We start from the raw sequence: 27,337 nt of genomic DNA, 5'->3' as shown, positions 1-27,337 counted from the left end.
TTTAATCCCTTTTTTGTTTATGAGCTGAGCCTCAACACCTATAAATCATCAGAAGGCACATTTATGGAGCATTACGTGTAGTGGTCTTAAACACGTGCCTAAAATAAAAGAATATTATGGTAATATTACCATTTATAAGGCACAGTCACAGTATAACGTAGGGAAAAAATAGGCAGGAGGAGATATTCAGAGTTTCTTTTTTTAAGCGCCTTTGTCGCTCACACACACACACACACACACACACACACACACACACACACACACAAACATACACAGGGCTTAGAGGCGGCAGCTTTATTCACGGTCTGAACACGCTATCTATGTTAAACAGATTTGCTATTGTTTACTCTTTTTTCATTTGTTCACTCAATCTCTCCATCCCTCTTAATCCATTCTCTCTGCTGTGTGTGTGCAAGCAGCGTTTAGTTGATCAGTCTACACAGGGAGACATGATAATGCCACAGGTTTGTCCTCGGAACAACACTTCAATTTGAAACCTGAAGAACCATTTTTTTTTTTTTTTTTGAAGACACATATAAAAGACATTTGGTACATTGACAGGGACCACAGTTCAAAGTTACTAACCATGTAGTCTCTACTATTGTGCATCAATTGACAAGCCATACATGGTTAATTTTCTCTTGAAGGCATACAGTATTTAAGCCACCTTCATAACTCAAACAGACCAGATAGCCAAAATATAAGGGAGTAGTTTACCGACTAACATAACTAAACAAGATAATAATAGCAATAATAATAATAAAATCTAAATAATAATACTAAAACAATACAAAGAGAAACAATGAACATAAATACATAATAAAGAGGAAGGTGGGGGGGGGTGTCCATCAATCAGTAGCCAAAAATGCGAGAGATTGGAAGAAGGTTAAGAAGGGTTGTCACTTAGTGTAAAACATATGGTTCCGCCTCTTAATGAATACTTCATTTTCTCCAATGTTAGAAAAGACATGACATCGCTGCGCCACTTAGCATTGGAAGGAGCTTTTTTGAATTCCCAGTGAAGAAGAAGAAGTCGTCTTGCCAATAACGAAGTAAATGCCAGAATATCCAATTGCCCCGTTGTATCTTTTGTAATCTTCTGGGCACCCAAATATGGCAATATGGGGACAGACTTTCACAGTGAGTGAGAGTATTTTTGAGATATCCTCAAAAAACTTCTGCCAAAAGGAAAACACTAATGGGCAGGAGAAGAACATATGGGATAGGTTGCAGGGAGAGGCTTGACATTTCTCACAGATGTCAATAACTGTGGGATATATTTGTGACAGTCGTGCCTTTGAGAAATGAACCCTGTACAGCACCTTGAACTGTATGAGAGTGAGACGAGCACAGGATGAACTTGTATGGATCCTGTTAAGAGCAGTGTCCCACCAGTGATCACCCAAGCTCACACCTAGCTCAGCCTCCCAGGCAGCCTTGATTTTAGTGGTGTGTGAGCTGTCATCGGTCAGGAGTTTGTTATATATTTGTGAAATAAGTGACTTTTGAAGGGGATCGGAACAAAGAAACTCATTCCATATTTGATTAGGGGGTAGAGAGGGAAAGGATGGAAACAGCGATTGGGTACAGTGTCTAATTTGGAAATAACGAAAAAGGTGAGATGTTGGGAGTTCAAATTCCCTTAATATATCAGTAAAACTACGAAAGGTATTATCCTTATAAAGCTCTCTAAAAGTCCTCAGGCCCTTCTCATGCCATACAGAGAAAGTGGGGTCAGATAAGGCAGGTCGGAATAAATGGTTTCCCAATAAAGGAGCTAAAGTGGATGCAGAAGTCAACTTAAAATGCCTCCTGAATTGGTACCAGAATTTAAGAGTAGAACTCACAACAGAATTATTTTTATGTCCAGAGAGGATGGTGGGAATAGAAGAGGTAAGTAGTGCCATAGCGGAGGATGAGCCACAAGACTGTGCCTCAAATCTACACGATGGAAGATGCACTGACTTTGACCAAAATGAAATCATGTGGAAGTTCGGGAGAGACAGTCCAGCGTTAAGTCTACATCTTTGAAGAATAGACTTATTCTGGGTGCCTTTCCATTCCATAAAAAGCAAGAAATAACCTGATCAAGAGTCTTAAATTGTTTAGGTAGGAATAGAGGGAGACATTGGAAAAGAAATAGGTAGGCTACGTAGGAAGAATGTTCATTTGAACCGTGTTAATTTTACCTATAAGCGACAGAGGTAAACTCTTCCATCTTTGAAGGTCTTGATTTTAGACATTAAAGGGGAGATATTGGCAGCGAAAAGGGAACTTAGTGCTCTTGTTACATTGATTCCTAGATACTTAAAGCCAGAGGGGCTCAATCTGAAGGGGACATCGGACTGGTTCAATTGTGATGCCAGAGCGTTAACAGGATAACATTCGCTTTTGGAAATATTCACTTTGTAATCTGAGAATGAACCAAATTTCGTAAGAAAGGATAACATTGCTGGTATAGAGTTACTGGGGCTTGAGAAATGCAACAATAAATCATCCGCGTACAGGGACAATTTAAATTCCACCCCCAGCCGCGATATCCCAGTGAAAGTGGTTGAGGTCCTCAGATATATTGACAAAGGCTCTATGGCTAAATCAAAAAGCAAAGGAGATCGTTGACATCCCTGACGGGTTCCTCTGGATAAAGTAATATAAGGAGATTGAACGCCATTAGTGGAAATACTAGCTTGTGGGGATGTATAACACGGACACTATTGCGGTAAGCATGTTGTAACTTCCGGTTGTTGTTGTCATCTCCGGGTATCCCGTGTGCCTGTTCTGTTGCTGATAGCTTATTATCTTAACTTAGTCGATCGTTTTAAAACTCTTGATCACGGCAACTGCCTGACCTTGTAATCACACGTTACTACAGCTTAAGCACTCACAAACTCTCCTTCTCTTAGCGACTGTAACTCCACAGTTGCCTACACTCTTTTCGGGTCTGCTAACGGTAGCTACTTTTGCTTGATAGCTAGCCATGGCTCTTTCCCCACCCTCGGGTGCTATTTCCTGCTCTAACTGTCTCATGTTTGGTTACTCCCCTATCTCCTTTACTGGTACCGATACATGTGTTAAATGTTGTATAGTTGTTAAGTTGGAGTCGGGAATCATAGCCATAGAAGCCCGGCTCCGCATCTTAGAAAATAACTCAGCTACAGTAAAGCCCATGTTAGCCGGTGCGGACCGGCAAAAGGTAGCTCCTCTTAGCCGTCCCCCGTCAACTCCCGAGCAGCAGGGAGAATGGGTGACTGTTCAGAAGGGGCATAACGCGAAACCCACAGGTCCCCACCAACCCGTTCACGTATCTAACAGATATTCCCCACTCAGCGAGACACCCGCTGAGAAGCCAACTCTGGTTATTGGTAGCTCTATTATGAGACACATGAATTTAGAGACTGAAGCGTCCACAGTCACATGCATTCCGGGGGCCAGAGCAGGCGACGTTGAGGCGCATCTTAGACTGCTGGCTAAAAATAAACGTAAATACAGTAGGATTGTTATTCACGCCGGTGGTAATGATGTTCGTTTACGCCAATCAGAATGCACCAAACTTAATGTGGCGTCGGTGTGTAGTTATGCTAAAACAATGTCGGACACCGTAATCTTCTCTGGTCCCCTCCCCAATCTGATCAATGATGACATGTATAGCCGCATGTCATCATTTCAGCGCTGGTTGTCTTGGTGGTGCCCAGCAAACAATGTGGGCTTCGTGAATAATTGGACAGCCTTCTTGGGGAAACCTGGTCTGATTAAGAGAGACGGCATTCATCCTACTTTGGAAGGTGCAAATCTCATTTCGGCAAACATTTCAGGGCTCTGTGGACTTAATCCATGACAAACTGGAGTTGAGACCAGGAGGCAGAGTCGCAGTCTTACACGCTTCTCTGCGCTCTCTCCTAGGCAGTCATCCATAGGAATCCCGACCCCAATAAAATACCCAATATTAACGGTGTGTGTGTCTGCCCAAGGACAATTTAAGGTAAAACCTAATAGAGGTGTCCTACATAATAACCTAATAAAAGTAAATGTAACAACTACTACAGTGCAACAAAACAGGAAGATTAAATGTGGTCTCTTAAACATAAGATCTCTAGCATCTAAAGCAATACTGGTAAATTATTTAATATCAGATTATAATATTGATATATGCTATCTCACTGAAACTTGGTTGAGACATGAAGAATATGTCAGCATAAATGAGGCCACTCCACCCAGCCATATCAATACTCATATTGCCCGAGGCACGGGCCGAGGAGGTGGAGTTGCAGCAATCTTTGACTCAAGTTTACTTATCAATACTAAACAAAAATTAAATTATACCTCCTTTGAAAGCCTCATTTTCAGTCTTACGCATCCGACCTGGAAAACTTTGCAGCCAATCTTATTTGTTACAGTGTACCGTGCACCAGGTCCTTATTCAGAATTCTTATCAGAATTCTCTGAGTTTTTATCAGCTTTGGTACTTAAAACAGATAAAGTAATTATCGTAGGTGACTTTAATATTCATGTTGACGATGACACAAATAGCCTTACTGTTGCATTTAACTCTATATTAGATTCTGTTGGTTTCTGTCAGAGTGTAAATAAACCAACCCACTGCTATAATCACACTCTTGACCTTGTTCTGACTTATGGTATTGAAATTGAGCAACTATTAGTGGAACCGCATAATCCTGCTTTATCCGACCATTTCTTAGTAACTTTTGAAGTACTGTTACTAGACTACAAAGCATTAGCCAAAAGCTCCTGCAGCAGAAACTTATCTGTTAGTGCTATAGCCAAATTTAAGGAAGAGATTCCAATACTTAACTCGATAGCATGTCTGCATGTAGGGGAGGAAACTTATACAAAATGTATACCACCCCAAATTGATCATGTTGTTGATAGTGCTACAGATGCGCTGCGAATAAAATTAGACTCTGTTGCTCCTTTGAAAAAGAAGAAAATAAAACAACATAGATTAGCTCCATGGCATAATGCCGAAACCCACAAAATAAAGCAAAAGTCGAGACAACTTGAAAGGATATGGCGTTCCACTAAACTTGAAGAATCTCGTTTAATTTGGCATATTACTCTCAATGAATATAAGAAAGCACTGCGTAAAGCGAGAGCAGCATACTACTCTTCATTAATAGATGAGAATAAGAATAATGCAATATTTCTTTTCAGCACTGTAGCCAGGCTGACAGAGAGCCACAGCTCGACTGAGCCTTCTATTCCCATAGCACTCAGTAGTAATGATTTTATGTGCTTTTTTAACGATAAAATTGTTACTCTTAGAAACAAAATCAATGACCTCTTGCCTTTGACCAGTATAGTGTTATCAACAGCTCCCGGAAACGTAAGTTCTAATATTACACTAGATAGTAAACTAGAATGCTTTTCAGCCATAAACCTTGAACAATTAAATTCAATGATTCTCTCTTCTAAACCATCAACGTGTATCTTAGACCCGATTCCAACTAAGCTGTTAAAATAAGTTTTTCCATTAATAAGCACTTCTTTATTAAATATTATGAATATGTCTTTATTATCAGGCTATGTTCCACAATCATTCAAAGTAGCAGTGATAAAACCGCTTCTTAAAAAGCACAACCTCGATCCAGAGGTTTTAGCCAACTATAGACCTATTTCTAATCTTCCGTTCCTCTCAAAAATTCTTGAGAAAGCAGTCGCAAAACAGCTGTGTGATTACTTAAAAAACTATGATTTATTTGAAGATTTTCAGTCTGGCTTTAGAACACAACATAGCACAGAGACAGCTCTGGTTAAAGTCACAAATGACATTCTAATAGCCTCTGACAAGGGACTTGTCTCTATTCTTGTCTTGCTCGATCTTAGTGCTGCATTTGATACTATCGACCATGATATCCTATTGCAAAGACTAGAGCACTTAGTTGGCATACAGGGAACTGCTTTAGGCTGGTTTAGGTCCTATCTATCTGAACGCTCTCAGTTTGTACGTGTCAACGATGAATCTTCCATGCAAACCAAAGTTAGCCATGGAGTGCCACAGGGCCCAGTGCTTGGACCTATTTTGTTCACCCTATATATGCTTCCGTTAGGCAATATTATAAGGAATCATTCTGTAAACTTTCATTGTTATGCGGATGATACTCAACTATATTTATCAATCAAGCCTGATGAAATTAATCATCTAAATAAAATTCAAGACTGCCTCAAGGACTTAAAAACGTGGATGACCTTACATTTTTTGATGTTAAACACGACCAAAACTGAAGTTATTGTACTTGGCCCGAAGAATCTACGAAACAAATTATCTAAAGATATATTAACTATGGATGGCATTAATTTGGCCTCCAGTGAGACTGTAAGGAATCTTGGTGTTATATTTGATCAGGATTTATCCTTTAACACCCACATAAAATCAATTTCAAGGACCGCCTACTTCCATCTACGTAACATTGCAAAAATCAGGCATATCTTGCCTCAAAACGATGCAGAGAAACTAGTCCATGCATTTGTTACTTCAAGGCTGGATTATTGTAACTCCTTATTATCAGGGTGTACCAAGAAGTCAGTCAAGTCGCTTCAGCTGATTCAAAATGCTGCAGCTCGTGTACTAACCAGAGTTAGGAAAAGGGACCACATTACTCCTGTTCTGGCTGCCTTACACTGGCTCCCTATAGAACACAGGATAGAATTTAAAATTCTTCTTCTCGCCTACAAAGCCCTTAATGGGCAGGCGCCATCTTATCTTAAAGAACTCATTATACCCTATTGTCCTACTAGGGCATTGCGTTCCAAGAATGCAGGGTTGTTGGTTGTTCCTAGAGTCTCTAAAAGTACAATGGGAGCCAGAGCCTTTTCTTATCAAGCTCCACTTTTGTGGAATCAGCTTCCAGTTTGTGTTCGGACGGCAGACACCCTATCCGTTTTTAAGAGTGCGCTTAAGACCTTCCTTTTTGATAAAGCTTATAGTTAGGGCTGATTAGATTCAGCCCCTAGTTTTGCTGATATAGGCTTAGTTTGTCGGGGGACATCTTACTTCTTCCTTCTCTCTGTCTATACCTGTGTACTCTCATGTTCCGATTAACCCAGCTTCCCCAAATTTCTTTCTTTTTGGTGTCTATATACGCCGGGATCCGGAGTCATGGATGATCCTGCGGTCCTGTGTCATGGATTGCGAGTCCTGGATCTTGAGTCGTGGCTGTGGTCCTGGATCATAAGTCCTGGATGGATATCCTCGTGGATTCATCTTCTTATTATACACACATGCATTTCCAAACATTTGGACTACCTATGTTGCAAATGTATTATCTTTTCAATTTACACACGGCATCTATTGCACGTCTGTCCGTCCTGGGAGAGGGATCCCTCCTCTGTTGCTCTCCCTGAGGTTTCTCCCATTTTTCCCTTTAAACTGTGGGGTTTTCTCTGGAAGTTTTTCCTTGTACGATGTGAGGGTCTAAGGACAGAGGGTGTCTTATTGTCATACTGATATTCTGTACAAACTGTGAAGTCCACTGAGACAAATGTAACATTTGTGATATTGGGCTATATAAATAAACATTGATTGATTGATTGATATAAAGAAGGCGTATCCATGAAATAAATATATCACCCAGCCCAAATGTACTCAGTACAGTAAGTAAATAGTCCCACTCAACCCTATCGAATGCTTTTTCTGCATCAAGTGAGATCACTACTTCAGGGGTCGTAGCGGTGTTTTTGGAGTAGATAATATTTAAAAGGGTGCGGACATTGTAAAATAGTTGACGTCCCTTTATAAATCCAGTTTGTTCTTCAGAAACTATGGTTGGGAGAATATTTTCTAATCGACGTGCCAAAGCCTTAGCAAGTATTTTCGCATCCACATGTATTAAGGAAAATGGCCTATAGGAGCTGCAGAGATCCGGATCTTTGTCTTTTTTTAAAAGCAGACTTATGGAGGCTTGTCTTAAAGTGGGAGGAAGAGAACCATTCCGCAGAGATTCCTTATACACTGAGTGTATTAATGGGGCCAATTTAGATTTAAATCTTTTAAAAGATTCTACTGGGAATCCATCAGGGCCAGGAGCATTTTTATTTTTTTACATGTTATTTATAGCGAGGATGATCTCATCTGAGGTTAATGGAGAATCAAGTTATTTTGAAACATCAGGACCTATAGTAGGGAAATTGAGATTGTCAAAGAAAGCGCCCATCTCAGAAGTGTCGGATGGCAATTCAGACTTGTATAGAGAAGAATAGAATGAGCCAAAGACTGAGTTAATGGTACTAGGATCGGTATGCACCGTGCCTGATGAATCTTTTATCTGGAGGATCCTAAGTGAGGCTGCCTGACGACGCAATTGGTGGGCCAAAAGGCGGCTCGCCTTATCACCATGCTCATAATACCTTAAACGTGAGCGTAAAAGAAGGCGCTCTGCATCAGTAGTTGTTATGCAACACGTTCTCACTCCCAACCCGTCACATGTTGACGGTCGGTCAGGGCCCCTCCCCATCACTCTCTTAGTACAGGGTACCCATTGGAAGTCAGTTTTCAACGGGCAGGGCGTCCCATAGACCTTCATAGACCTCCCATAGCGTTGATAATAGACGCCATTTACTCCCCGGCAAATGCTACCCCGACGGTCGGTTGTTATTGTCAATATTAATATAATAATTATTTAGTATTTAATAGTCACACTCGATTTAGCCGATTTTCTTGTTGCCCCAGCTGGTTGACATCTCTTTTAGCAGAAACAAAGGCTACATTAATGTATTAAATCGATGTTAATCCATGTGTGTGGTTGTGGAATTAATGAACGTGCCGTTGTGCGATTGCGGGAGGCAATGCAATCATTTACAAACTCTTCAACCACAACCCTAATAATATTTAAAAACATTTTAGAAGGCCTCACTTTAAGAAGGCCTTTACTTTAATGTAAATTTAAATTTAAATGTGAAGGGATGTGTGTAATGTGGTGATTGACATTATTCACCCACGGATCTATGGGTTGGGGTATTGTTCCGCACGGACATTTTAGTTAACTGGACTTCCTGTTGATGTGAAATCCGAAAACATTTAAAAAATAAAATTATAATACTTTATTCAGAGTTTGCTTGCTTTTCTCTTTGGAGGTCATCACATAACGGCATTGTAATACACGGTTCGGTGAAATTAAATATTACAGATCTTCCGTAGTTCGCTACTTATAGAGGCCTGGTGAGAGGACTTCTAGACAACGTGGCTAACTGCCGCCGAAACTGAATATGTGACGTGGATCATTAAGAAAAGAAAATTTAAGTAACCATCAATCCTCAATAATTAACAATAATAGAACGTTATATTGATAAAGTACTCACTAAACTTACGATTCATTTGACTTATTTTCTTCCAAAAGTTAATTATCCAAAGTCTCTTTACACCCCCTTCTATTTACATGTAATGGTTTGGTCCTGCCCCCAAACGCGGTGCGGCACCGGCGCTTGCAGAGAGTGAAAGCATGCAAGGACTGAGGAGGGATGCTCGTACTTAGCCTACGTACTGTGTCATACCATGTTTCAACGACTCAAAAAGTCAGGCTCTAAGAAAAGAAGAGAAAGGAGAGAAAGACAAGAGAGAGGGACTAAAGGGCGACAGTATGTCACCCAGTTTTTCACAAGAAAAGTGGTGGTCCATGAGTGGTGGAAATTATTCTGTTAGCTAATGTTTTGTTTTTACTAAGCTGACATTAAGTAGGCTACTGTTAATATCTTTACAGACAATTCAGAGGTTTTTCCATTTCACTGCTCTTTTAGCTGACATTTAAAGGTGGGTAGGTAATTCACTTCAGAAACACTTTTTGTTATATTCCATGGAATGCTCTTAACATCCCGATATCAATGAATATATTAAATGCTTTGACAATAAATACATAAAAAAATGTAATCTGTGGAAGCCGTGGCTCTGTAAAAAGCACGACCAATCATCTGAGCCGGCCCGGTTAAAATAACTGGATGGCTACCTGCCTGTCAGCCTTCCATCTGTGCACAAACTTATCTCGTGCCCTCATTGGTCATGTGCGCGTTTGTGTGTGTTGGAGGAGGGGTTCTGTAAGGAACTGAAGGAAGGGGCAGATTTTTTTCGGTTGTGTACTTTCAGATTCTAGCGCACTCGAGCTGGTTTCTCCATTCTTACCCCCCTACCTTTAATAAATGCAGGCACATTTTTAGCGGCTATTCATACTAAATCAGTTGTCCCTCCCCCTGGTGCCAGGACAAACAGATCCATCTCTAAGCTCAGCAGCCCTGTCCCCCCATAATGCTGAACCTGAACCAGCTTTTTTCCCAACTGAAGGAGGTGAGCAGCATTGTGTTGAATGACATGCCACTTAACATATTTGAAGGGAGACTAGAATACAATAAATATATATATATATATATATATATATATATTTTGTATCAAAACAAAAAGCTAACATCTCATTTTAATTATACATAGCCAATGATCTATATAAAACAAAAAACTACTTTTAGTCTATTTGGATGATGGACAGTTTGAAGCGTTGAGTGAGTCTGTATTAGGTCAACAAAATGTTAATCACCGACACTTTGGTTATGATATTAATACTAATGTTATTATATTAAAGCAGGGGTGGGGAACCTCCGGCCCCCGGGCCGTATACGGACCGCTAGACCATTTGGTACGGCCATCGAGGTAATTTATAAACAAAGTGGCCTGTGCCTGGTGGTGGGGCCCAATGTGATATACTTTCAAATCCCTGGAGGCGCCCCTGTACACCATAACGGTGCACAGCTGATAGAAAGGGACACCTGGTGGTTAAAGCACGTTATTGAATTTTATTATTTTTATTATTAGATTTTAATAGGAGACACAGACAGACAAACTAATAAGGCTTTATTCAAACATTAAAGAATACTTTAGGTTAAGGTCTTCTTTTGAATAAGAAAAAAGCTTTGGGGGTATACATATTAAGCCTGACAAAGTACTAATATATTGCTTTCCTGCAATATTAGCTACTGTATGTTTAAGCACTTATTTTAACTGATATTATATTATACTCTTATAAGATGTATGTAGATAGTATAAGAAATGTGCAGAATACGACAGTTTAATTTTGGAGGTATACACACATATTGATAGATGCCTTGTAATGCACTGTTGAGGAACCTGCGACCCAAGTTTTTCATCTCCGACCTTGTCAGGTATTGAACATTCAATAAATACACACAGAATTATTAAATATAAAACACAGAATGTGTGTGATTATACTAAATGATTTACAAATAAACACCACTGCATATTTAAAACTCATCCAAATCCAGTTTTGAATAGTCTGCCGTGGTTCCATCCCATTTCAAAATGCTGTTCGACGCTCGGCGTAGCTCTCGGCACACTGCCACTCAAACATCCAATCACAGAGCTTGAGGACTATCACAGGGTTTGTCAAACATAGCGGAGAGAATACTTACTTCCGGGTGTAAAATTCTCTAAAGCAACTACTATGGGCTGCTCCGTCCCTCGGTCCTGACGGACTCCAAAAGTCCGACATTATACAATCAAACAAATAAATAAACACAAGGATAATTGTGTCTTATTGTTGAGTAAATAACAGTGTGTGGTTTAGAAAAGAATACAAAATTAGAAGGAAAAAACGATGAAACAATACAGATTTCAGTTTTCTGAGCCCCTACTCTCCCCCTAACTGACGGCAACAAAAGTCCGACATTATCCAATTAAAATAAAGAAGTAAAAACAATAAGTGTGGCTTGATATTGAGTAAAAAAAAGGTTGATAAACGCTGTGAGAATGGATCTGCGGAGAGCATTTAGCCGCGATCCCAACTCCTCTATTACCAACGTTCAGGGAGCTCTATGCAAGTCAATGGGACGCCCTGCCCATTGAAAACTGACGCTCAAGGGGTACCCTGTGCGTAATAGGGTGACGGGGAGGGGCCCTGACCGACCGTCAATATGTGATGGGAGTGAGAACGTGTTGTGTTATGAGATCAAATTCAGTCTGTAATTCAACTCGATCTTTGTGTAAATTGGGAGAGAGACAAAGGGCTAATTGCTGATCTATTTGTTTTTATCGTGCACGATATATCATTCATTTTGGCAGAACGAGTTTTATTTAACTGGGCTGAATAAGAGATGATTTGGCCCCGTAGGTAGGCTTTTAATGATTCCCACAGCAGAGAACAAGAGATGGGTTCATTGTCGTTTTGATTGTTTGTAATAAAATCATCAATTGAAGTTGCAATACATGTATTAAATGTGTCATCTGACAACAGAAAAGTATTAAAACTCCACGGCATTGAGTATCGTGGTTGTGGTGAAATCCAAATATCCAGAGAAAGAGGAGCGTGGTCGGAAATTACAATAGGGTGATATTTAACTGAGGACACTTGGTAATACGTTTGGCATCGATGAAGAAATAATCAATTCGAGAAAAGGATTTGTGCAGATGAGAAAAGAAGGAATATTCCTTAATGCGGGGGTTATAGAATCTCCAGGGGTCAACGCAGCCGTTCTTGGACATGAAATCAGAAAGAGTTTTTGACATGAGTGATGCGGTCAGCGTTTTAGGAGAAGAACGATCTAGACTGGGATCGACAACGAGGTTCATATCCCCTCCAAATATAAGCAGGTTATTATGCAATGACGGAAGACATTCAAAAAAGCTTGTTCATGAAGTGTGGGTTATCAACATTTGGGGCATAAATATTGACTAACAATACAGGAACATGAAACAGCGTGCCTGAGATAATTAAATATCTGCCATTGTCATCCGCTATACACTTGGAAGATGTGAAATTAACAGACTTACCAATTAAAATGAAACCCCTCTGGACTTAGAGTTGAAGATCGAATGGAACACCTCAGAAACCCATGGACACTTAAGCCTGACCTGGTCTGTGGAGCGCATATGGGTTTCTTGTAGAAACATTATGTCTGTATTAAGCCGTTTCAGATTAGCAAATGACCTGGATCTCTTCAAGGGGCTCCCCATACCTTTAATGTTCCAGTTTACAAACTTCACTGGTGAGCCAGTAGGAGCGATTCCTAAATTGCTAGTATTGGTGGACATTTACTGAGGACTTTCTATAAAGAGAAAACTGACTATGAAGCACCACCCCGAAAGAGACATAGAGGGAAACAAAGCAATAGAAAAAATAAATAAAATAAAATAAAAAAACAGTAAACAATCCCAGCCCTTCCCACCCATCCCATAGCACTTACATCGACCCCATCCCCAAACGATGGAGAACCCAGTGCTAGGAGTCAAATTCCTATGGCTAACAGCTTGTGACCTAATAGTGAAAGCTAAACTAAGGTACATTTAGGTTAAGCTCCTGCAAACTTGAGATTGATATAGAGCAAGGCACTTATAACCAGATCAACTTCCACATACAGAGAACTTGGTGTATGGATTTAAGTAAAATAAAGAGTAAATAATTGTTCCAGAGGTGTTCATCATGGTGTGTTAAGAGATCCCTTCATTGACCAGTGTCTTAATGAATGTCTCGGCGTCATCCGGTGAATTAAACTGCCTCTCGGTACCTCCATGTGTAATGCGGAGTCGCGCTGGGTAAAGCAATTATGGTGCGGGAGTGCTCGCCAGGTCTCGGCTTCGGCTGGAGGGTGCGGTGGGCGCACTCCAGAAGTGGCTCTTTCCCCAGCTTAAAAGCCTCCTTAAGCAGAGTGGAAATAGCGGCAGTTGTGTTAGTGATGGTTGTTTCTTCCGGTACACCCACGATCCTTACGTTGTTACGCCATGATCTGGCCTCGAGATCTTCGCACTGATTATCCACTCTCTCCAGTTCAGCGGACAGGTGCTCCACTTTATCCTGCAGTGTAGAGATGTCATCAGTGTAGGTGGAGAGCAAAGTTTCCATTTCCCCTACGGTAGATTTCAGTGCACTCACATCCGACTTGATATTCATAATACTGACACTTAAATCCGCCATCACTGTTTGTAGCTCTGCCTTGATGGATGATAAGTTGTCCTTCAGGGCCTCATTGAGTTCAGTTTTAAAAACAGCCGCCATCTCAGTACGGAGTGAAGCGAGCATCACCTCCTTGAAATCGGGGGGGACAGCGGGCCCCGCTGCTCCGCTGCGAAGGGATCACTCGGAGGCCAGGAGGTAGCGTGGTGAGCAGGCCTCTGGGACGGGGCGGACTAATTATTCATACTTTTGGCTTTAAGAGGCATTTTGGTCATCAAAAAGTCGAGAATAAACTGTCAAATACTCTTAAACCAAGAACTATCTCATAAATAATGTGCCTGTAATCACATTTCAGAGCATGTTGCAGGAGCTCCTAAAAGTTGCGTCTTACTCCATCGATCACTCAGCTGGAAGTTTTGTGTTGTGTTCTTAGCAGTGCACCCATTTCCCGGAATCTTTTGGTGGTTCTATAGTTATTTTACATATTTCTATAGACCACAATACACATTTGAAACCATGGTAAAAATGTAGCATGCATTTAGGGTATTACGATAGTGTTCTGCTGGCAGACATGAGGAAGACATAGGACTAGGTATTGAATGCTTAATGCCCAGACACAGTAGTAATGGTGAGACCCCCAGAAAGGAGTCAATAGCTGAGAGAAGGCCTCCCTACCTGCCACCATGAATTCCATCTGTAGGTACAGCAGCTGAGGAACCCCAGGCAGGCAGTGAATCACTGTACAGTACTACAGCTCTGCTTCCTGCATCAGTGAACCCTGAGATGCTAATGATTCCTCGGCTATGATGATTACATGTGTGTTCTCTTAAGAGTTAGGTACCCTCTTGTGTGAGAAAAGTAAAAGCTAATAAAAAAATAACTCAATAGGGTGTTTGAACAAAAATGTAGATATATGTAACTATGTCAAACCTCTCTGAAGAACCAGCACCTTACCGTGGTGGAGAGGTTTGTGTGGCCTGATTAACCTGGGGGCTGTGTTGTCTAGAGCCTTGTGTTCCTGGTAGGGTCTCCCATGGCAAATTGGTCTCAGGCAAGGGGCCAGACAAAGATTGGTTCGAAGACCTCATGAAAGACGAACTAAGAAGTGAGGATACCCGGCCCGGAGGAAGCCCGGGGTCCCCTTCTGGAGCCAGGCCCGGAAGGAAGACTCGTCGGCGAGCGTCTGGTGGCTGGGCTTGCCACGGAGCCCGGCCGGGCACAGCCCGAAAAAGGCAACCTGGGCAACACCTCCCTTTCTCGGTCCCGCGGGCCCACCACCTACGGGGAAAAAAGCGATGGGGTCGGGTGTGCTGCAAGAAGGGTGGCAGTGAAAGCAGAGGGTCTCGACGGACCCGGGCGACAGAAGCTGGCTTTGGGGACGTGGAACGTCACCTCTCTGGGGGGGAAGGAGCCGGAGCTTGTGCGGGAGGTGGAGCGTTACTAGTTGGATCTGGTTGGGCTCACCCCTACGCACAGACCTGGTAAGCCCAAACGTGTAGTGCGGATTAACTGGGAACGTCTGGAGGAGGCCCAAGTTCAGGAGGCGTTCAACTCCCACCTCCGGCAGAGCTTTTCGGGCATCCCTGTGGAGGCTGGGGACATTGAACCAGAGTGGGCGGTATTCAAAGCCTCTATTGCCGAAGCCATGGCGGGGAGCTGTGGTCTCAAGATCTTAGGTGCCTCAAGGGGCGGTAACCCTCGAACCTCCTGGTGGGCACCGGTGGTCAGGGAAGCCGTCCGACTGAAGAAGGAGGCCTTCAGGGATTTGTTATCCCGGGGGACTCCAGAGGCAGTTGCAAGGTACCGACAGGCCGGATGGGTCATGACTCGGGTTGCAAAATTCCGGGAATTTTCAAAGATGGAAACTCTCCATGGGAATTAACGGGAATAAATGGGAATTTATGGGAATAAACTGGGAATTTTCTAAATTGAAGGTTGGCTCTTCATAGGGAACTTACATATAGTTGGGGAAAGTATATTTTAGCATAATCTTGACTAAAACAAACAAATGCCATTCAAGTACACTTGAATATCCATGCCATAGCACACTGCTTACTGCATGGCTATTGAGAAGACACCCCCTACAGGCACTGTGCATTCCTCAATCACATGCACAGATGACTAGTATTTAACTCAACATTCCTGTTGTCGTTCTTCAATGAAACAAATAATTGTTCAATACAATAATTAAAAAAGGCATTTTTTTGTTTAATTTTGCATCGAATATTTCCAAAATTCCCACCTTCACTTCCCATGGAAACTTTCCGGAAATTTACCGGAAACTTTCCGCCCCTTCGCAACCGTAGTCATGACCGAAAGGCCGAGATGGGTTTTCTCCGCAGGGTGGCTGGCTCCCTCAAGGTAGGGACACACCAAGCTGACACCAAAGAACTGACACAGACGGACCCGACTGTTGTGTTGCCTCGCGTCTCTGCGTCTTGGCCAACAGTCGCACTAAAATACACCGCAAAGACTTCAGCCGAAGGCCAAGTAGCATGTACGAACTGCGCATGCGTGAGTGGCAATAACTCTCCTTACCAGCAAGCGGCGGTAGTGTGTATTCGTCATTCAAAAGAGGCAACAACCGGAAGACAGACTGCGTGATACACCGAGAGAAAAAGAACAGACTGCGTGATATAAACAAACAACAAATAGCGTGTGCGTTCCATTTTCACTCTACAGCGAGAAGCTCATGGGGCTTTCCCGAACCTGTGTCGAGAGCTGGAGTTAAATGAAATCTCAGATTTGCCTTCTTAATAGTTTGTTTGGGTCCCTGACTTCCGTTTCGCTTCTCATGCACTGATTTGCTTGCTGAACAGCCAATCAGAGTGATTTCTTTGACCGACAGCCTATGGCCGATTGCCTACCGATTCGATATGTCGAATCAGTAGGTTTTCGGCCAAAAAGGTGTCGGCACGGTCGAAAAGACCCAACGGTGCGGGACACACCAATCTGAGTAGGGCGACAGGACGCTCATTGTCGGCCTGACATCCATTGACGGCCAAAATCGGCTTGGTGTGTCTGGGGCTTTAGGGATAAGGTGAGAAGTTCAGTCACCCGGGAGGGACTCAGAGTTGAACCGCTCCTCCTTCGCGTCGAAAGGAGCCAGTTGAGGTGGTTAGGGCACCTAGTAAGGATGCCACCTGGGCGCCTCCCTAGGGAGGTGTTCCAGGCACGTCCAGCTGGGAGGAGACCGAGGGGTAGACCTATGACCAGGTGGAGGGATTATATCTCTTCGCTGGCCTGAGAGCGCCTTGGGATCCCCCAGTCAAAGCTGGTTGATGTGGCCAGGGAAAGGAAATGTTGGGGCTCTCTGCTGGAACTGCTACCTCTGCGACCCGACCATGGATAAGCGGGAGAAGATGGATGGATAACTTTGTCAATGCATGTGTACATTTATTTATTTATCTATTCCACTGCTTATCAAGGGGACTCTGTTGAGTGCAGAGAAAATACAGCGAAAAATTGAATTTTTTACTGAAAGTGATTGGCAATATGTAATATTACTAATGTACAGTACTTACTGTATATCAAATTGACTTAATTCTGTTAGCCACGCGTGTGTTCACTGTGCACTGACTCTGGCTCTGTTGGGAGGGTAGTGAAGTGGAACAGTAGTGATGTCAATTCCAGTCAGTGAGCATTGTGAGGAGATATGCTCATTTCTCTTCACAGTGCATTCTGGGAATTTTCTAGGGAGCTGAACATGGAGTGAGCATCAGGACACTCGGTTCACTACCAAGGTACCAGTTGGAGTCACCATTCCAAATTATGATAAAAATAAACAAAACACCCTAAGTTTCATCAAAGTGTTTCCTGCTCTACAAAACGAAACTCATACGAAAACATTTCTGAGTCATGCAAAGCCGTTCCCCTCCCCCACCAAAGCCAGGCTTATCTCCTCTTGTTGTTGTAATTGTCCACAGATAGCCTCACGTTACAGGTTACAGCAGCATATTGAACTGCTCTTATCAACCCTGGGTCCAGGTTTGGTTGATAGCATTGAAGTCAGATAGAAAAGTGAGTCACTGTGGTGATATTAACCAATGAGGTCAGGATCTTTTTATACATTTCAAGAAAACTGTTGCAGAAAGAGGACGTTTCCGGCACCTTTACTGTAAATACCAGTTATAATTTGGATTGGGTTCACCCACATGCTTAGAAAGCATCAGGGAAAGCTTCAGGGAATAGATGATGATATGCTCACCTCAGCCGTGACCCTGTGACCAACTGATGCAATACAACCTCTGTTAGTGTAGTAACGAGTAGAGCCGCTTTATAAATGTATGGTCACATGCTCCTGAAAATAGTTTCTCCTGTTGGGTGCAGAGACAACGTGAGCAGATGTATACTCCTTGGTAGAACCAAGGACCAAGAACCAATTTATTAATTTAGTAAAACCTATACTGAGAGCAACAATTAATTCCAATCTCATGTCCTCATGTAAATATCTGCACATTACCATGTATTTATATTACTTTTTTAATAATTTTTGACAATTAGCATCCAATTTGGCTCATCATGTAAATGTGTATTCGGCTATCTGTTGGTTACCTCAGCTTCCATAAAAATGTCCCCTGAATGGAGCGTCTTGTTGTCTGTGTCTGCAGGACTACCGTGTGAACATCTTCCTCCGGCAGCAGTGGAATGACCCCCGGCTCGCCTACGCTGAGTACCCCGATGACTCTCTGGACCTGGACCCCTCTATGTTAGACTCCATATGGAAACCAGACCTGTTCTTTGCCAATGAGAAGGGGGCCCACTTTCACGAAGTCACTACGGATAACAAACTTCTCCGGATATTTAAGAATGGGAATGTTTTGTACTCTATAAGGTAAGTGTACAGCCCTGTTGAACTGGTGGGGGGCAGGGGGGCATCATTTTATTCTCTTGAAAATGTTAATTTGAATGCACTGAGAAGCTATATTCACGGCTCAAGGAGCAGTGAGTAATGTGAACACGTGGAAATGCACTTTTCGCAATTTCATGGCTGGAGGCACACAGTGCAGTTGCTAACACGATGGGATATGGAGGAATGCATTATCTGTGGAGTGAAGACATCAGAATACTGTTTGATGCTTTGATCAGAAACATTACTGGAGAATGTATTTGTACTTTGTTTAAACACAATATGTTTTGTAATAATACAATATATAGTAAATATTTATTTCATGATATTCATTGCATGTTCCAACCACATGCTCATAATGTACAGTAAACAATAGAACCCACAATAATGTGAAGAAAACTAATCATTAAAGACTGGACTAGACTTTGGAATAAAGTGAGAAGTTAATTTTAAAATGATACAAAAACAATCAGATCTTAATAAACATGTCAATAAGAAGCCCTGAGTCAATTTTTTTGTAAAAAGCTTCAAAGATATTCAACTTAATGCTGCATTAATACAAAGTATAATAACATGTGTGGTACATGGACGACCTCAAACCCTGTTACTGTCTATGACTCGTGTTCTCTCCTCTCCCTTTGCTTTCAGACTCACATTAACTCTGTCATGTCCCATGGATCTAAAGAACTTCCCTATGGATGTTCAGACCTGCATCATGCAGCTGGAGAGCTGTAAGTGCAGTAAAACTACCACAGATGTAATTGTGAGGTCCCTTATCAGCATGACCAGCCCTTTTCTCCAACCCTTGTTTCAAAATATGACCTTTCAACTATTTATCCTTCTTTAAAATATTTAACACTACTGTTGTGAAACAAAGTAGTCAGTAATTGGCACACAGAGGTGTAGTGGTAAATACTCACAGGTAAACGGCGTATACACATTATTTGGTACTGGGATGTATTGTACTTAACTTAAAAATACCCACAGATGCATATCAGTGGTACTGCAGAGTACTACTGTATCTATATTACCATGTTTCATAATGTGTTGTGTTTACTGTGCACAAGCTTTGTTCCCTGACCTAGCCTTTAAGGCAGAGCCTCCTTACAGCAACGTAGCCCAGTAACACAGCACCAGCCATGTGTGAAGGACAGACTAAAAAACAATTGTCCTTTCCCTCATTCAATGGAATGTTGAGCCCGTTAGAATTTTAGTAGCTGGCTAATCTGGCACACACACAGCCAAATCTGAAGCAAACAGCTATGTATGTATGAAGCCCAGCATCTGAACGCTCTGATCCAGAACAAGGATCTCTGTTCTCACTCGCTGTTACTTTCTTTATTCTTCACCATTGCCTCCTCCTCTGGTTTGTTATTCATCTCGTTATTCATGGAATCATAGTGGAGTCTTAACCACTCAATGACGCATATGCAGTCTATATGGGTTTGATGACAGGAGCTTCTATGTGTGAGCAGCAGGCATGATTGAATTTGCTTTAAAAATAAAGCTTCTCACATCAATTTCGTACGAATCAACAATGTCAATCGCACATTGTTGATTAATAACTTATCATCACTCAGCCTGTGCTCCAGCACTCCTGCTTCAGTTTATAATACATCTTAGTTGCGATGGCTTCTCCTGTTCCTGCCGTCAGTATCCCCTCTACCTCACTGATGTGTCTGCTGGGATCTGTCTCTTAGCACACAGACCCTGTGGGTAAAGATCAGCAAGCTAAAGCCACAGAGACAGATGTGTGCACGCCACTGAGTGTTGAGCACGCTGCTTGGACTCATACAGGGAGCAGAGCTTGTACCACCTACACAGACAGCACACTGCAATGACAATCTCTGACACTAATTTATAGTTAAGTACGTACATGTGTGGATAAAGATGTGCAAACAATTACACATATACTACTACAAATGTTTTTCCCTGTTATCCCTCATTTTATTTTGCTGCTTACCTCATGTCCCCAGCCCCCCCATTTGTATTCATCCATACATCTTATTCAATTAGTATCCTCCTCTTCCCCCTCGTGGATACAGTATTAAAGTAGACACATTGCTGTCTCTTTTTAAATAAACACAAAGTCATGTTTAATAATGTTGATAGGGTTATGATGACTAACTAATCGGAGCGTAGTGTGGCCCCAGGGGACACATTATTTGTCTTCATTGGTTGTTTATCCTGTTCCGGCCCACTGGCCACAGGCATTCCCGTACAGAGATCCAGCTTTATTTTTTTATTTATATATGTATATATAGTGGATTATTTGTATTCCTGTGTTGCTGCTGTCTCTGAAGAAACATAAAGACACACATACAGGCAGAGGGAGGGAGGGAGGACCAGAGGAAAGGATTCCAGTCATCACATGATGCTTGTTTCAATGTAACACTACACACAGCATATACTGGCGCTATGAAGTGAAATGCAGATTGTTCCTGCTTAGGTTGTCGATTTTGTATACGTTGCAAGATTTTGTATTTGTCACCAGACTGTACTAGTAGCAGTAGAAAGAGGAGTGTTTGAGGGGCTGCAGCTGGAGTTGTGCTGTGAGTCGACTTTCAGAGACACTGTTCCCACCAGGGTCTTTGAGACTTAAAAAGCAGAAGCTTGTGTGGAAGGCTGGGGGGAGGATCTCCTCTGCTTGCTCTCTTGTTTGAAAATGGTATGCATGTTAACCCTTAGATGCATAAGTGGGGTCAAAAATGACCCCGAGGGTTGTTATTCTTCAAAATCTCTGAAATTAAAAGTTTTTACACTTCCATATTCCAGGTATTCCTCATAAAACATGTTTGTGACTTGAGGCCATTTTAATTTTTTTAAATGTTTTTATACATTTTAAGAAATTGCAGTTTTTGTGTCACTACCCCAGTTTTGCATTTCCTACAGAATCTCAAGGGTTTGCTTTGGGAACCTTTGATTCTTACCAACTGTGACTGTCAGGATACATTTTCTGTCCCACTTACACATCTGATGCCTGCAGTCTCACCACCAGGAGGTCAGTTTGACACAGCAGCATACATGTAAGTATTATCTTCATTTATCAACTCCATGACTTTTCTGTGATAGAGTATCATGTTGGTCAACAAAGTAGACACTAGTTAGCTAACTGCTAAATAATGTTAGTAGTAATGTTAGTACTCTGTTAGCTAGCCTACTAAGCTAGCTAACATTACACTAGCTTACTAAGCTAGCTAACATTACACTAGTTTAGTAAGCCAGCTGATATGTGTGTGTGTGTGTGTGTGTGTGTGTGTGTGTGTGTGTGTGTGTGTGTATGTCTGTGTGTGTCTGTGTGTGTGTGTGTGGGTGTGTGTGGCTGTGTGCGTGTGTGTGTGTGTACACATGCATGGCTGTGCCTTTACTTACATATAATATGTAGCTATCTAAGTAAATGTCGGTGTGTGTGTGTGTGTGTGTGTGTGTGTGTGTGTGTGTGTGTGTGTGTGTGTGTGTGTGTGTGTGTGTGTGTGTGTGTCGCAAACACACACCGACATACCGACATTTACTTAGATAGCTACATATTGATTTATAGTTTTGTGTGTCATTCAAACATTGTCTGTTTTTTGTTTTCTCATCTAGACTATCATGGCTACTTGGAGGCCAGCTAGGATACCCGCAGACCTTGCTCGAGATATGATCCTGAACGGATGGGATGAAGAGCCCATCGGTGGGATTGATTCGGAATCTGACATCTCAGATGTAGAGGATCCAGATTATTGTCCACCTGGACATGTCAGGCCGTCTGGGAACCAACCTGCCCCTGCCGAACAAGATCAGTCGGACACGGAGGAGTCCTCTGAGTCCTCCGAAGAGGAAATGGATATTGTATCCAACAGAATGAGCCGCAAGGGCTCTTACTGGGCAGAGTTACCTCCCACCCAGGCTAAAACACCAAGCCACAATTTACTGAGAAGTCGGTCAGGGCCTACACCTGGGTTTAGCACCGTCTCTCCAATAGATGCATGGAAGCTGTTTATCACTGATAGTATATTAGAAGAGGTGTTGAGATGCACAAACATGGAGGGAAGAAGAGTCGCAACAAACAGAGGAAAAGAGTGGAAAAAGCTAAGCAAAGAGGAGCTCATGGCCTTCATTGGAATGACCATTCTTGCAGGAAGTGAGAAAAACTGGGATGTACCAATCCGTGTGCTCTTTGGGAGTCCTCTACACAACCCAATGTACAAGGCCACAATGTCAATTGGACGTTTTGAAGATATTCGCCGTTTGCTGCGCTTTGATGACAAGAGGACCAGAGCCTCCCGACTGGAAACAGACCACATGACAGCCTTCCGCTACATATGGGACCTGTTCCTGGTCAACTGCAAGCAGAAATTCATCCCCAGTGATTGTGTCACAGTGGACGAACAACTTGTACCATTTCGAGGGAGGACCAAGTTTTTGCAGTATATGCCAAGCAAGCCTGCCAAGTACGGCATAAAGATATTCTGGGTTTGTGATGCACGCACCCCTTATGCAATTGATGGAATTGTGTACACAGGGAGACAACCAGGGGAAGAAGTCCAGAAGAATCTAGGGGAAAACACTGTCCGTCAGTTGTGCAGTGGATTCAGACACACAGGTCGCAACATCACCACAGACAACTTCTTCACCAGTGTGCCTCTTGCAGAGCATCTCCTGGAGAAGGGTCTGACTATTGTGGGAACGTTGCGACAGAACAAGCCAGACATCCCTCCAGTGATGAAGGCTTCCAAGTCGAGGGAGGTCCACAGCACTGAATTTGGGTTCAATGGCAGCATGACCATGATCAGCTATATCAGAAAAAAGGGAAAGGCTTTTCTGCTTCTCAGCACAATGCACCACAGCAAGATGGTGGATGAAAACAGCCAAAAGAAAAAAACAGAAATAATCCTCTTCTACAACCAGACCAAAGGAGGTGTAGATACCGTTGACCAGATGGTTGGCTACTACACCTGCAAGCGCCAGACACAGAGGTGGCCCATGGTGCTGTGGTACAACATGATTGATATAGCCACTCTAAACGCCTACTCATTTTTCAGGGCTCAGCACCCTGAAATTTCCACAGGTATCACCAACGCACGGCGACATTTCCTCACAGAGCTGTCAAAGGAGCTTGTGACTCCTCACATAAAAAGTCGACTGGAAGGTACCCCGAACCTACCAACCTACATCACTGAAGCAATGGGAAGGTGTGGAGTGACAAAAGCTGCAAACCAGCAACAGGAGAGAAGCACAGAGGGCCAACAGAAGAGAAAGAGGTGCCAGATGTGTCCAAGAAACAAAGATCGCAAAGCCACCAATTGCTGTTGGAAATGCAGTACCCCAGTGTGCAATGGTCACAGCCAAAAGCAAATAGTTTGTGACAACTGCACACAGTGAATAGAGAAAAGACGTTTGTGTGGGCACATGTGAGTGGACAGTGTTCTGGTCTTATGTATGTTCCTTCTCTTTTTTGTCCTCCAGACAGATGGACATACTAACAATAATCTTTGAAGATTTTTGATGTTTTTTCTTGTGAATTGTTTTTATAAAAAGTTATAAATAAGCATGTTAAATGTAAAATCAGTCTTTTGTTGACCCGAATATAATAAATATAATCACCTTTAACCAAAATTAAAGACATTTTTTTTAATTCATTGCAAAAACACATTGATTCTAATTGGGGTCATTTTTGACCCCACTCATGGAAGAGTGTAGGTATTGGTCGTTCGTGCATCTAAGGGTTAAAAAAAAGAAGAAGAAAAGCCTTTTCACAAACTTTTAGCTTAAAATGTTTTGTGTGTGGCTGTAAGCTTGTACCAGCTGCTTTCTGATCTGGCCAAAGAGCCCTACAATTCACTGACTCGTTTAAAAGGAGCTCGAAGTCAGCTCCTCATACAGCTGTTTGTGAACTTTATTCCTCTTCATTCTTTTTCTCATGTGCAAGCTTCCCCAAGTATGGTCAGTGTGGTCAGAAGATGAATAAGAACAATTTATAGTGAAGGAAATAATCATTTTATCCCTTGCAGATTTTGTAAGAAATGAACAGTCTGTATTTGTAATGGTAGGTTTAGATACAAATATATTTGCATTTAACTGTGGGAAATAAGTATTTGATCGCCTTGCAGAACATGTGTTAGTGCTTGGTGGAGAAACCCTAGTTGGACACACAGAGGTCAGACACTTCTTGTAGTTGGTCTCCAGGTCTGTGCACATCTCAGGAAGGATGCTGGTCCACTCCTCCCTGAAGATCCTCTCCAATCCTTCAGGTTTTCAGGCTGATGCTTGGCCTCTGGAAAGCTTCAGCTCCCTCCACAGATTTTCTATGGGATTAAGATCCGGAGACTGGCTCGGCCCCTCCCTCACCTCAATGTGCTTCTTCTTTAGCCCCTCTTGTTGCCTTGGCCGCATGATCAGGGTCATTGTCCTACTGGAAGACCCCTCCATGACCCATGTTCAGTGTCCTGCCTGAGGGAAGGTGGCTATCGGCCAAGGTCTTTAGGGTACATGGCCCCATCTATCCTCTCCTCGATGCAGGGAAGTGGTCCTGTCCCCCTAGCAGAGAAACACCCCCAAAAGCAGAATGTTTCCACCTCCATGCTGATGGTGGGGATGGTGTTCTGGGGTTATAGTCAGCATCTCTCTTCCTCCAAACACCGTGTGTCGAGTTGATGCCAAAGATCTCGATGTTGGTCTCATCCGACCACATCCTCTTCTACCAAGCCTTCTCTGAATCATTCAGAGGTTTGTTGTCAAACTTCTGACGGCCTCTCATGTTGTTCCTGAGCAGGGGGGGGTGGGCCTACAGGCGCTGCAGGATTTGATCCATTATGGTGTAGTGTGTTACCAATAGTTTTCTTGGTGACTGTGGTCGCAGCTTCCTTGAGATCATTAACTGTGAAGCCCGAGAGGACCCTAATCCGGGTCTGGCCGGTAGTTTTTTCACAAAACTGTGTCTCAGGGCTTCTTAATATTTAAAAAACTATTAACCTGTTAAGCCCTGAGCCTGTTTTTCAGGTCTCAGGCTCATTCCCAGAACAAATGACCATATCTTCACTTCTAAAAGGGTTAAATTAATAATATTTTTCTCAAAGCAAGGTTATATCTGTGAGGATGTAGAAGTTTCAGAATCAATATAGATCTTTTTATTTTAAAGTAAATTCAGATTGAAAATTATAGCGTCCGTCCAAAAATAAAACATTACTTATAGTGAAAACCACCCTTGAATGATGGGATAGTAGACTAAAAGCTTTAGGAATCCACACTATAACATATAATAAGTACCCTGTATCCAGATTGATGCAAAACAAGTGAAATTTGACCTTTTGACTTCTGGGGTCATTTGAGTGCATTTTCCATATCTCTGGCCCCCCTCGTTCGATTTTGATGATTGGCACCTCTTTTTAACCGTTAGAGCCAATAGAATCGAGGGGAAGTTCCAACAATTCATCTAAACATTACCCATTGGTGAATGAGTGCTGCGCAGCCAGAATGCCCTGGAACCGGAAGCTGCGATACACTCTGGTGGCTATCATTAGCAGCTAATATTAAATCTCCGATTTTTACATAAAAATTGAATTATGGATTATCAATATTTTGTTCAAAGTGACAGACACATTGAATTAACCTATGGATTAACCTTAAGCAGCGTTTTTATCGTTTTAATGCCATTGAATACGACTTTTGATCAGAATAAAAGCTAAGGTGAGACGATCTCCCGTGTTTGCTCCGTAATGCTACGTGTTGTGATGTCTGTGTTTGCTTCCCCTGTAGCGAGTTCGGATCGCTCAGTGATGATACTAATACCTATATAATCTGTGGAATCTCAGCTTTAATCAGATATATCGTATGTGCAGTTACGATAAGTAATAATGGTATTTTTACCTTGAGTTCTTTTTTCGCTCAGGGGTCATTTAGACGCTTCTTATGAGACTTGTGTTTTGTTTTGGTAAAAATGGTACTGTCAGTTAGCTGAGTTTCTTCCCGTTAATCTGGTATGACACATTAATAGGTTTTTAAACATTAAGAAGCCCTGAGACACAGTTTTGTGAGAAAAAAAACCCTGCAGCCCCCTCTACCGGGGCTCTCGGGCTTAACAGGTTAATGCGTCATACTCCAGGGTTCGCACGGTCATTGAAAACCTGGAAAAGTCATGGGAATTCCAAACGCAAATTCCAGGCCCTGGAAAAGTTATGGAATAAAATATGTTTTCCAAAGTTTTGGAAAAGTCATGGAAATATAACTAAAGTTGCATCAAATATAATTTATATAATCACCGAAATAGTAATACTATAATGATAATAAATATTGTATCGTATAGTAGCCTAATGAAATGTAAAATGGCGTAAAATAAATGTAACTGTCGCAGTATTTCGTGGGTGAGAGATGTTACCACGCCCCCTCTAACCTACAGTTGCTTATGCCTGTAGAAGCTAGTAAGCTACAGTGGCGTTTTCTCCTGGAGGCCAAGGGAAGCCAGGCTTCCCCTGTTTTTTCGGATTGTAGTTATAATTGTAATAAATAAATAAAAACACTTCGTTTAGTTTCGGAAATTCTTTGTTGTGTGTTGCTGCCGGCCCGTCTCTCCCCCATTCTCATTGAGTATTTTACAAAGAGTGAAACAGCG

General features: G+C 42.2%; 1 protein-coding gene and 1 long non-coding RNA gene across 5 annotated transcripts in view; one reads left to right on the top strand and one right to left on the bottom strand.

The window, feature by feature from the left end:
- The window catches only part of LOC307037398 (glycine receptor subunit alpha-3-like), a 238,963-nt gene that overhangs the window by 114,933 nt on the left and 96,693 nt on the right, over positions 1-27,337 (top strand). The window contains exons 4-5 of the mRNA XM_079678243.1: positions 18,509-18,732; positions 19,396-19,478. Of these exons, the coding sequence (XP_079534369.1) occupies positions 18,509-18,732; positions 19,396-19,478 (307 nt within the window). The remainder of the gene's footprint in view (positions 1-18,508; positions 18,733-19,395; positions 19,479-27,337) is intronic.
- The window catches only part of LOC307037436, an 84,004-nt gene that overhangs the window by 34,748 nt on the left and 21,919 nt on the right, over positions 1-27,337 (bottom strand). The window lies entirely within an intron of this gene.

This window comes from Notothenia rossii, assembly GCF_949606895.1.
Source record: "Notothenia rossii genome assembly, chromosome: 1".
Classification (NCBI taxonomy): Eukaryota; Metazoa; Chordata; class Actinopteri; order Perciformes; family Nototheniidae; genus Notothenia; species Notothenia rossii.
This window is presented reverse-complemented; position numbering and strand designations above follow the sequence as displayed.